At 42.5% G+C, this 13266-nt stretch overlaps 1 protein-coding gene across 1 annotated transcript; it reads right to left on the reverse strand.

Annotated features, from left to right (window-relative positions):
• Nucleotides 1–1574: 1574 nt before the first annotated feature.
• TUFT1 (tuftelin 1) lies at nucleotides 1575–10231 on the reverse strand. The gene is made up of 13 exons (XM_075194018.1): nucleotides 10158–10231; nucleotides 7690–7758; nucleotides 7374–7481; nucleotides 6534–6620; nucleotides 5832–5909; nucleotides 5535–5609; nucleotides 5337–5444; nucleotides 5124–5252; nucleotides 4359–4453; nucleotides 3950–4055; nucleotides 3727–3810; nucleotides 3463–3563; nucleotides 1575–3140 (listed from the first exon to the last, which is right to left on the reverse strand). The coding sequence occupies exons 1-13, from the start codon at nucleotides 10203–10205 to the stop codon at nucleotides 3074–3076; spliced, it is 1155 nt and encodes a 384-aa protein (XP_075050119.1). The 5' UTR covers nucleotides 10206–10231; the 3' UTR covers nucleotides 1575–3073.
• Between the last annotated feature and the right edge of the window lie 3035 nt (nucleotides 10232–13266).

Here is a 13266-nt window from a genome sequence, read left to right on the forward strand (position 1 = left end):
TGGCTCCGTTCCTGGTAATATTAAACTTTTACCTTGATACAGCGGTGTTAGTCATGTGGGCTAAATATTCATGAGCATACAATCTAACGAGTCACAAGGGTCATCCATGAGGTGTCTCAGTGATGTGACTAGTTCCTGGTGAAGGAGGGAGTCCTTTTTATACATATACGGCAAATACTGGCGTATATGTATAGACCAGGGGGCAATCTATGAAGGATCACTAAAATGTTTTCTTTGGTCTGAGAGTTTTTCCCACTCATTTCAATGGAGGATTTTTACCTGTAGAACACTTGGTAACACAAGGGTTTAAGCAAGATTCTGGACTATCAACCAAACCCTCTTGTCCATGTAAAGGTAATGCGAATAATGAAAAGTTATCATTTAGACTGCTCTGGCTTCATTTTAATATGCAAATTAGGGTTCGTACTTTGCTGCATCCTCCGGAGGATGAGCCCCAAGGTTGCTTTGGAACGGAGGTGGGGCGCCCTCACGTGGTAATATTAATCATTACCATGCAGTGTGTTGCATCGCTCTCCCTTATTCCCACACCAAATTCTGTTTTGGAACAGAGCTGCATCATATGCAATAACTAAAAATTACCTGTGGCTCCATAAACAAAGCACTGGGGCTCTATGTACTAAAGTACAATTTGTCTCGGGATAGTAGCATCTATTAAAGACTGAGGCTGCCACATTTGTTGTTCCAGGACAAGTGAAATCTAGTGGACCTATTTAAAAATAAATACAATTAATTTGCCTTTTAGCTCAACAATCCTGCCATAAATCTTGCATCGTGTGGTGGATAGCAACTGTACATAACAATTGCAAGTTATTATCCAGCAATTCACTCTCTAAATAGATCACTGATTAACGAGTACACTTGTTTATCTCGTGACATTGCTGGATAATCAGTCTAAAGTTCAAGAAACCCCTGTAAATAAAATGAACTATTGTGCACATCAGGTGTGGTATACAGGCAGCAGATTCCTCTGTAAGGAGTGGACATCTATTTATAGCTTATAGCCACTGGCGTGCAGAGCATTGAAGACTCTCATTGTATCACTTTTGGGTGGGCAGGATGTGTTTGTTGTTTGTGTAATATAAGGTGCTATACCACAGGTCACCAGCAGGTGGAGACAGACGTTAGCACAGTACTTGCACATGAGACAACTTGACCCAACCCAATGTTTTCATCATCACACCCTGTCCTGAAGGATCTTTAGTACATTATGTGAATTTAAATTCTCAGCCACTAACCACAAAAACAACCAGCTGTTTTTCCCAAGTTCCTCCCCCCCCTCCCCCCATGTTACATACATATCCCTACACATGTGTTTATAACATGTTTTCTCATTGTAAACAAAGTTTTTATATTACTAATCCAGGGGTGGTGGGTTCCAGTTGTGCCGGTGGGTGTGTGACACCAATTATGCTGGGTGTGTACTGCAGACGAAACTCACAGCAGACACTTCTCCCACACAGCACAATCATGTACGTACACGTCGCCAGCCACAGAAATGCGCACACATCAGAGACACATTCACTGTACAGACAGGAGATCTCACGCAGACCGCCTTAAATATGATAATTTATTCAACACTATCTACACTTTCAGGTCTATTACAACACTTTAGATACAGGTTAAGGCAAAAAAAAAAACTAAATAAATACACGCTAACTTTCACGGAGGTGTGCTATGGAGGGAGACAACGAGGGTGTCTCTCTCTTGTGTTATTTGAAGCCCTTAATCTATGAATAGCGATATTGTACTTGTAAAGTGTCTCTTTATGAATTGTGTCTATGCACTGTAGAGACACGAGTCAGATTTGGACAAACCTGTGGCGAGCGGGAGAGCCGTAGGTTGCCCAAGTCTGGTTTAAATATACAGCATGTTGCCAAGATTTTGTCATGTATTAATATAAATAGGAGCCCTTAGGAGATAATGAGGGCTGACATACGTATATAAGGCACAGAAGACCCCCGCAATGTCAGTATCTTCATACTTAAGTAAGGAAAACTGTGGGAACAGGGTTCTACAGAGTTATTTTTTCACTTTTAGACAAAAAAAAAAGAATTTCACAAACAGCTTCCAGATCTGTGCCATAATCAGCAGCTTAATAATAAGACGTTAAGTTCATCCGGTCACTGCCTGCTGTCCGTCTCCATACTCAGTGCGGTGCTCGATGGAATTTGCCTGCTGTCCGTCTCCATACTCAGTGCGGTGGTCGATGGAATTTGCCTGCTGTCCGTCTCCATACTCAGTGCGGTGGTCGATGGAATTTGCCTGCTGTCCGTCTCCATACTCAGTGCGGTGGTCGATGGAATCCTGAATTTCTAGATGGTGGTTATTTAAAAGGCAGAACATTCCGTTCTCATTGGAAAGAATTTTGACGACAACTCTGGGTAATTAGAAAGGGGGGCCTGGAACGCCATAAGATTATATAACCTTCAGCTCAGCAGAGACCAGGGAGGAGGCGTGTATAGGTTATATAACACCCAACAGACAGCTGGAAAACAGAATTCCCTGGGGCTTCCCTGGTCTCCCACTCAGCTTTGGAGAGGAAGTCAGCACCTTGTTCTCAGTTGCTGGGGAGAGGCCCAGGAGAGGGATAAACAAAGAGGTAGCTGGCAGGGTTCTGCCTAGAGTTGGCCATCGCCTGGTTCAGTGTTCCTCATAAAGATCTTTGGTTTAAGGAAGTCTTCTCACAGCTGCAGAGCTCAGGATTAAAAGGCAAACCAGCCAGCCAGAATGTCTCATAAATCATTGTATATTATTCATATTCACAGAAGAAGAAATCCGGAAAGAGCAGAAGTCAACAACGAACAGTCGGGATTTGTAGATTCCTAGTACACAGCCAAGTGCAAGATATCAATGTCCAACAAGGTCTATGATCTTAAAGGTTCAGTGCCAATAAACTCTTCTCAGTACACAAAGACTCAGTAGTTCCACTGGGGGGGGGGAAGACTTAGAAAGGCAACGGGTAAACGAAAGTGTGAGTTTCATCATTCCTAGCTCAGCGGATGCCCACGTAGAACAGAGCAGGGTTCCGGGTCCAACCCATGTCGGTCACAGATCATGTCTCCACCAACTTTATAAGTGGTAAGGGTCTGCCGGATCCTGCGGGGATGTACACTCGCTTGCTGTCGGGGGACAGAAACCAATGTTACAAAAAAAACAAGGCTATGTTAAATTACGCTATACCTACAGAAAGACTTCTGCTTGCTGAATTAAACACTAGTATATTCATGTCAGGAAGATGCATGATTAGCACTTGTGCACAGAGATTTTTGTCTTTATGTGACTATGTTTCCCTACTGCACATAAAGTAAAAATATTTATTCTAACAGGTCACCAAAATCAAAGGCTTATCGGTCCTTAAAAACTATGTAAATATTGTCAAGCTGAGGAATACAAGAATTATTCAATTATTCTCAGCCAGGTAAAGCAGCTGATGAAACTTACAAATTCTTTAGGGTAGGTTTGACATAATTCCTTGGCAGATAGGAGGTGTGTCCTGGTTGAGAGGATAGAAAGTGTTCCAGTTTGTCCTGTAGTTCCAGGTTCTATAAAATAAACAGAAAATGAGGTCATTCTCCTGCAGTGCAGACTACACATGAGATTCTAGAACACAGATACAGCAGCAATTCTCTGGGACAAAAATGAACCACAGTTCTCTTGCACAAGGCAGCACAGACATAGAACATCAGAATTTGTGGCTCCTCTCACCTCTGACTGAAGCCACGACACTTTCTCCCGCAGCTCCTGAATCATAGAGTCCTTCTCCTGCATGGTGGTCCGGGAATTCTGCAGCTGAAGAATGGAAATAACAGTGTCAATCGAGACTCTCCGACATATATTAATGTCTGCTTATCTATACAGCGTTATAAAGCCACCGATTGTCATCTGCTCCGTGCTGGCATAAGACCATCCCAGAATTCTTTGCAGTTACCTGTTCGATCATCTGACGCACTTTACGCTGCTGGCTCTTTAGCATGTCGTCCAGGTGGTGAATCTTCTCCTTTAATCCCGACACAGTTTTTTCCAGCTCCTGACACCTTAGAGAGGGAAAAATACAATCCTTGAAGTGGCAGTAGTGACAAACCAGGAAGACCCACCAATCTCTGTAGCTAGTACAAGCAGTGGCTGGTATCGGCCATCATTCAAATACAGTTTGACTTCTTGGTCCTATAGTTAACCCCATATTCACATGATCTACGCTCCCTCTTCTGGCAGAGGTTCATGTTACCACATATCCCCCGCCCTCCCATTCACAGGAATGGCTCTCCTCCCTCCTACAGGGGTTCCTATTACCATTTGTCCTTTAACCACCCGCTCCCATTCACATGGCCTGCTCTCACCTCTCCTGCAGGGGTCCGTCTTTCCGTTTTTCTTCCCTCATATTCTTCAGCTCTTTCTCATTATCTTGCATCCTCTGCAGCAAATCCTGGTGCTCCTGCAGACAAAAATCTGTGCGTCAGTGATTCAGCCTTCGCTAGAGGCTGTTCCGCATCCCAGAGCCTGAACTAATTGAAGGCCTGTGTGCTTTCCAGTGACCCCCACGTTGTTATTTGGCAGCTCCTGATAATTCCATGCATGTATTTATGCAGAGACCGGAAGTGACCGCACCTGGTAAGATCCAGCCACCTTCCGTGGCACTCGTTAGCACAGTTGGCAGTAGTTGTCACCGGCAGACTGGGCTTTCGGCTGGCAACCACTGAAGTCCTTCTGGTCTTCAATAATTATCAGCCTTCCTGTTCTTGGTTAGTGAAACCTTACACATTCTGCGGTTTCAGCACAACTTGGCCGACTTCTGATTCACTAAATTACTTTGGTATCTGTCCTGGGCTGACAATCATTGTAAAATTATTGGTAAAAATTTGCTGACAACCAACAGCATTTCTCACCAACACATTATTGATTTGGAGCAATGCTCTTATAACCCAATCACATTACCCAGAGAAGGATTATCATGTAGAGACCCTAATCTACTGTCCCCAAACCATGGGTGTGATACTTAATGATTTACCAGCCCAGTGCGATCGGAGTGTATCATACTGCAGATCACTATCCGTTCTAGGTCACATAATAAACCAATGTTGTTGCTCTAATATATATTTTATTACCTTCTCCATATTGGACATAAGCCGTCGTAGCATCTCCACCTCATCCTGCTTTTCAGCGGCCATTTCCTGTGCCTCTTTGCGCGCCTGACTGCTTTCCTCCGCCTCTTGTTGACACCGACTTAATCGTTCCTGAACACAGAAGACAGTCTCACAAATTGTACCCGTTGACCTCCTGGATGTATTGGGATGATTTGACCACATTGGAAAACTAACCTCATACATCTTGCGGTCTGACTGGTGGCGTTTCTCTGTCTCCTGGAGCTTAGCGTACAACTTCTGAGCAGTCTCCCTCAAGTTCTTCCCGTTATCCAATGGGAACTCCTGAGACGACAATAGTCAGATTATGAATGAACACCAATGAGATAAAGGGGACCCTTCTGAATGGTGCACATATAGACCCCCGTTTCTCACCTCTTCAGCTTCTTTTGACTCCGACCAAGGTACGTTGATGCGCCCAACTCCATTCTGCTTTTCTGTCAAAAGAACCTGAACAATGAGACAACACCAAGTCAGGACATATCTGGATACAAACTCAATATGCTCTATGCAGATCCATGCTAAGCCCAGTAATATGGAGGTATCTCCTCCCCCTCAGTCTCCTTTTATTAAAGCTTTGGAAGCCGAGTGCTCATTCCCTAATCCAGGATCTAGAGCACCATTTTCCACATAAATAAGCTTTGAGATGTTTGGAGGCCACTACCAGTTTACCTTGTCTGAGTGCTGTCCGTCGTGTCCATGCTTTGTGGCATCAAGGTCTTTCCTGAGGAGTTTTAGGGAGGTCCGAGCCTAATAGGAACAGACTACCATGAGATGAGGGAGACGTCCAGCGCATGCTAAACACTGGCACTACGTTCAACCGCTCTACATAAGTCACTGAAAAATACGGACTATCCCATCACCCCAAGTCACAGATCGATGGAGAACCTTCCTGACTCTGCAGAAGCACAGGAACTGCATACGCAATATATTTATAGAGCTCAGAAATTAATAATTAATTAGCTATTATATGGTCACTGTAACTCGAGCTATGTGAAAGGGAGGAATGGGGTCTCAAGGACAGTATGGTAAACAATACATTTGGAATGTGAAGAGACGAGAGGAGACCTACAGAGACATTAAATACTTGCATTAGGATATGGTAAGAAGGTTTTGCAGAAGAGACAAATCTATTATTCCCAAATCTCTCCAGCGCCAGCATGATTTTACAAGCTTCATTGTCTATCCCAGAACAATGTCCTCTAGTCCTCGTACCCTCACACCTAAATTCCGTACAATTTAATGACTCTTCCTGCCCTAACTCGTGGAAGCTCTTCCTAACCCCTCCCTCCAGGGCCCTCTCCCTTTGAAGTCTCCGACCAGCTAATGCTTGGATCCAACAATTTCCACTCTCGTCCCATCCAGACTCCTCACCTCTTGGATGTGGCGAACCTCATTCTTCAGCTGGCTAACGTTCCACTCGTGGTTTGCTTTGTCCTCCGCTTTCGCTTTCAGGTACACCTGGGGGAGGACAATTACATTATAGAGTGTCTGTCAGGGGCCGGTTGATGAGGGGGGACATCTGCCCCCTTCCCCAGACCCCCCGGCCCAGTGCCATAGTCGGCTACCTTTAGCTGGGTCACCTGAATTTTTTTTCCTTTAAAATGTTCTTAATAGGTTGCTGAGCCGAGTATTGACCTCTGGGCTAAATTTGCCAGCCCCTGGTCTCTGTACATGTATGAAACTCTCCCTATCGTTCAATGTGTAGTCTTTGTATGATATGTTGGAGCCGGGTAATACACTAGTATAACACATCTAGGAGACATGGAATATGCAAGTGTTAATGTACAGAGAAACCCTTAAGGCAATTGTAAACAGACACCTGTGTATACGTTGTAGGGATATCCAGACACGCCTAGCCTTGTACTAAAACTCGCTATACACAGTACGCAACTGCACAATAATACCTGGGAGGAGGTAACCACGTAGGTCATCAGGAATGTGTAACATTTTATCTCACGAATCATTGCTCCCACCCATGTAATTACTGCAAAGCACCAATAATACCTATGATGTCATCTCAATCCCTATAGATCATATTTAAATGCCCTAATGACTGAGTAAGCAGCCTCCGCCTGCACCACATTACCAATACGCAAGGCCGTAACTAGGGGCATATAGATAATATTTTAGGTAGATTTGGTTAAACTTGAGGGCAAGGGGTTATCTAGATTCCCCTGTTGATTACTTTTACAGGGTGGGGAGGTCTGGTACCTTAATAATCTCTTCATCCCCATCCTTGGACTTGATCAGTTCAGAGTTGAGAGGCCGACGTGACCTGAGAGGTCGGGAGGATATGAGGGCGAAGGCCCGTCCCACAGGCTGAGGACATAGAAGAAATAATTAGAGACCATGTGTGTGGTGGGTGTCTTCATCTCTGTAATCCGTGTAACAGATAACAGGAGATAAATTTAGTTGTATCTCCACGTCAGAGTGAGGATTGTGTAACAGTGACACACGACACAGAAATGTTTCATCACAGTAACTTTGTAATCACCCACAGTGTACACATATACAGCCCCTTCCTCACCTTCACTTTATCCGTCCTCTCCGGAGACTGGTCATTGCGCAAGGTCAGTCGCAGGGTCTTAATGTTGTCCTGAGAATAAAAAAAAAGATATCAGACAAACCAAACATCACCCAAAAAATGTCAACATCACAAGGTCACCGATCTAAAAAAAAAACCCAGCAAGAAGCATTGAGACACTGTCTATTATTAGCACAGTCATTATATTAATATCACTACTGAAAGAAGGACGATTCATCCCTTGCCCAATGAGCTCACGCTTTAATCGGTTACTGGTTGATGTTGCTCACCACACGATGATGACAATGACAAGCTACTCTTCTTAAAACAGTTTTGCTGTTTAATGAGTCAGATTACCATGAATGAATACAAAGCAGTGGCCTAATATAATGTACACATTGTATATAAACATGGAAGCCGGCCAGTGTTTCTGTGGTCAGGGAATCAACAATCACATAAAACGCTCCCTTCTACAAACACCCGCAGGGCTGTCTACCTCTCATGTTACACTTTTAAGGCAGATTTTCCTAACATTGGAATAGACGGTTTGTTTCTCATCATCCTATAAAATAATGTAATTACTCTGTTTAGCGTATACAGATCAGGATGACTGTGTCCTCACCTTCCCCCTACCAACCTCCCCCCTGGGTCTTTCTGGTATCTGTTTATTGTCAGTCAGACCCCCACCCTCCATATCCTCCCCCACAACCAGACTTGGGGTATTAAAATAAGCTTGGGGTATTGCTGCATTAGACTGTTTGTATAACGATGGATCCAGGTCCTCACAGTCGTATAACATTATATACTGCACCGGGGGTGCAGGGGTTAAACTCCTATTTTCCCCCAGGAATCCAGACATTCCTCAGTGTAATACATCCCATCCCAGGCAGCTCCCATTCTGCAGTAAAATGGGATTATATGGAGAAGGCTGTCGGTCACCACACCTCAGTCTGCAGATCTCCCCAGATGCGGGCTGCTGTGTCACCCACCACCTTTCCCTATCACTGTATAGATTGTGAGCTCTGAGGGTAAGCCCAGGCTGGGACCGTAACTTTCTACCAGCTACAATTATGTCGGGGAGTGTTACATTCTCCAGATAGTACAGCAGACTGCTGGCCAGCTGTACCTACACGACACTTACACCATCGCTCCACATATAAACCGCTCATTCACTACACCCTATATGTACCCCTATGTCTATACACACTTGTTATCCTCACCCCCAAACAGAACCCCCCACCCCAACCCCCAACACAGAGGCATAGACAGTGCGTACCACAACACTTTATCCAAATTCCAGAAAACAATTTCAAAACCAGAGAAAAGTAATTATTAAAATGTGTCACAATAAAATTCCAAGAAACAACAGCATAGTGAATAATTCTTACTAATTCCAATAATATTTCTTCATTGTCATTAATTTATTATTATTATTATTATTATTATTATTATTATTATTATCATTAACTATCATCTGGAGAGTCAAATATCCAAATATTTGTCTAACAGAGAACAACTACCCACCAATCATAAACAGAACTAACAACATATAAAATTGACCTGATTATATATAAACATATATAACATAAACACAATGCAGAATGACACAATCTCTGTGTATAATAATATATACACAATGCACTATAATACAATATGTGTAATAATATATAAACAATGTAGAATGATACAATATATATAATAATTAATATATATAATATATACACAATGCACTATGATACAATATGTATAATAATATATATACAATGCACTATGATACAATATGTGTAATAATATATACACAATGCACTATGATATAGTATATATAAAATATATAAACAATGCACTATGATACAATATTTATAATAATACACACACAATGCACTATGATATAGTATATATATAAAATATATAAACAATGCACTATGATACAATATTTATAATTATACACAATGTAAAATGATACAATATATATAATAATTAATATATATAATATATACACAATGCACTATGATACTATATATATAATAATTTATATAATAATATATACACTATGCACTATGATACTATATAATAATAATAATATATACAAAATGCACTATACTATATAATAATATATACAAAATGCACTATACTATATAATAATATATACACTATGCACTATGATACTTTATAATAATATATACACCATGCACTATACTTTATAATATATACACTATGCACTATGTATAACAATATATACACTATGCACTATGTATAATAATATATACACTATGTACTATGATACATATATATAATATATATATATATATATATATATATATATATATATATATATATATATATATAATTATATACAAAATGCACTATACTATATAATAATATATGCACTATGATACTATATAATAATATATACACAATGCACTATGATACTATATATATAATAATATTTACACTATGTCCCAGTCACTGACCGGCTCGGGCTCCGCCTGGAGCTGCTGCAGGGTGCACAGACTGTTCATCCTCTGTCTCTGCACCGGGCACCACTGAGCCAGGAGGGGGCGAGGTCTCAGCATATAACAGCCTGGTGACGTCACATGGACGGCCCCGCCCACTTCACAGCCAGTCTCCAGCCATTCCCATGTGTTTATTATATAGCAGCCATGTGTCCTGCAGGCCTGGGTGACACCTGTCTATTGTCTGCAGAGTGTAAGCTCCTGGGGGCAGTCATTGTGTGAGCAGTGTATCATTAGAGTGTAAGCTCCTGGGGCAGTCATTGTGTGAGCAGTGTATCATTAGAGTGTAAGCTCCTGGGGCAGTCATTGTGTGACTACATGGTGGGAACAGTATATCTCCTTATATAATGATACTGTAACCTACAGACAGGTTCTCTCATTGTATCATTAGAGTGTAAGCTCCTGGGGGCAGTCACTGTGTGAGCAGTGTATCTCATTATATAATGTTACTGTAAGCTCCTAGTCATGTTCTCTCATTGTATCATTAGAGTGTAAGCTCCTGGGGGCAGTAACTGTGTGAGCAGTGTATCTCATTATATAATGTTACTGTAAGCTCCTAGTCATGTTCTCTCATTGTATCATTAGAGTGTAAGCTCCTAGGGGCAGTCACTGTGTGAGCAGTGTATCTCATTATATAATGTTACTGTAAGCTCCTACAGTCATGTTCTCTCGTATCATTAGAGTGTAAGCTCCCTGGTATATTAAACCCTTGGTGGAGAATAAATGGTAATTGAGCTACATTACAGGTATAAAGTTATATAAATAGCACAGATTACTGTGTCAGGTCACCCAGCTCCTAGGTAACAGCCCCAGGTTGTACCCTGCAGTTATGATTGGACTGTGAGGACTGATTGACGCTGGATCACAGTGTTTCAGTACTTGGTATTTTTGCAGTTGCTTTTGCTCTCTACGAGGGGATTATCTCATATTTTAAGACATTTATTATGCAGCATTTAGTGGTAAACAATACCAGATGTCGTTTCATTCAGGAGGAACAGGTGAGATCCAGGTATTGGTGTTACACAAAGGAGGGAATTAGTGCAATGAGTCATGTCTCCAGGTGAGGCTATCAGTACAGTATGTCCTAATAAGGACTATGCCAGATACCGGAGGGATGAGCCTGGAGACAGACACGCCTGTCCTCAGCTCACACAGATCAATATCCATGTACTACGTCTTCTTCCATATGTAGGGTGTGATTCCTGGTATCTGTCCTTATTCTCTGTCTACTGAGAACTGCACAGTACAACTTCCTTATTCTGGATGATGATGTAATTCCTAGTATCTGTTATTATCCTATGTCTACTGAGAACTGCACAGTACAAAGTTCCTTATTCTGCATGCTGGATGTAATTCATAGTATCTGTTCTTATCCTCTATGTACTGACAGATGTACAGTACCACTTCTCTTATTCTGCATGCTGGATGTAATTCCTAGTATCTGTTATTATCATATGTCTACTGAGAACTGCACAGTACAACTTCCTTATTCTGCATGCTGGATGTAATTCCTAGTATCTGTTCTTATCCTCTATGTACTGACAGATGTACAGTACCACTTCTCTTATTCTGCATGCTGGATGTAATTCCTAGTATCTGTTATTATCCTATGTCTACTGAGAATGGCACAGTACAACTTCCTTATTATGCATGCTGGATGTAATTACTAGTATCTGTTCTTATCCTCTATGTACTGACAGATGTACAGTACCACTTCTCTTATTCTGCAGGCTGGATGTAATTCCTAGTGTCTGTTCTTATTCTATATGTAATGACAGCTGCACAGTACTACTTATCTTATTCTGCATGCTGGGTGTAATTCGTAATATCTGTTCTTATCCTCTGTGTACTGACAGATGTAGAGTACCACTTCTCTTATTCTGCATGCTGGATGTAATTCCTAGTATCTGTTCTTATTCTAAATGTACTGAGAACGGCACAGTACAAGTTCCTTATTCTGCATGCTGGTGTAATTCCTAGTACCTGTTGTTATCCTCTATGTACAGATTACTGCACAGTACAACTTCTCTTATTCTGCATGCTGGATGTAATTCTCGGTACCTGTCATTGGGTGATTGAGGTAGGAGCTCTATATTATTATTATTATTATTATTATTAATTTTTATTTATAAGGCGCCACTAGGTATCCGTAGCGCCGTACAGGGTCAGACAGAAACACGATACAGGGTGAGACAGCACAGTACAGTTAACAAAAAAGCACAGTAACTCGGAAGCTCAATGTACAGCTAGATGAGAGGTGAGAGCACCCAGCGGGGTAGATAGAGGGGTAGAAGGGCAGGAGGACCTCACGGAGGAGACAAGGAGCTGGAGAGCAGAGTTAAGGAGGAGAGGAGGCCCTGCTCGAAGGAGCGTACAATCTAAGGGGAGGGTAGGACGGACAGAGACGCAAGGGAAGGAGGAGGAAAGGGGGAGAATGGAGGCAAAGACGGAGAGGGGGGGAGATGAGTATGACGAGGAGGGCAGGATAGGGATGGCGGTAGGTGGGAGACTGGAAGGAGGGCGGTAGGTGGGAGACTGGAAGGCTTTAAGGAAGAGGTGGGTTTTTAAGGCCCGTTTGAAGCTGGACAAGTTGGGGGATGTTCTGAAGGAGCGGGGGAGCTGGTTCCAGTGGAGGGGGGCAGCGCGGGAGAAGTCTTGGACGGGATGGAGCGTGGATGGAAATGAGGTTGGAAATGTAGGGAGCAGTGGAGTTGGAGAGGGCCTTGAAAGTGTGAGGAGCTTGAACATGATTCTGTAGGGGAAGGGGAGCCAGTGAAGGGATTGGTATAGGGGGGAGATGAGATGAAATGTTTATATATGTGCAGTAAGCGGTATTAACATGGAACAGTCTCTAATTTCCCGATCCCGCCAATCTCTGAAGCTCGAACGATAACCGCTTAGTCCAGTAAGGACGATTGGAAGGCGGTCTTAGAGACGCGTCCTCTGTGCTCACTAGAAATGCCGGATTCTTGTCATGTCTGTGTCTCCGGCTGAATTACAGGACAGGCCCCAGGGGAAGGGGGGCAATTACCCTCCCCCCCACATACATTCCTCACAAAGCCTTTAA

Source organism: Mixophyes fleayi, unplaced genomic scaffold (genome assembly GCF_038048845.1).
Source record: "Mixophyes fleayi isolate aMixFle1 unplaced genomic scaffold, aMixFle1.hap1 Scaffold_147, whole genome shotgun sequence".
NCBI lineage: Eukaryota > Metazoa > Chordata > Amphibia > Anura > Limnodynastidae > Mixophyes > Mixophyes fleayi.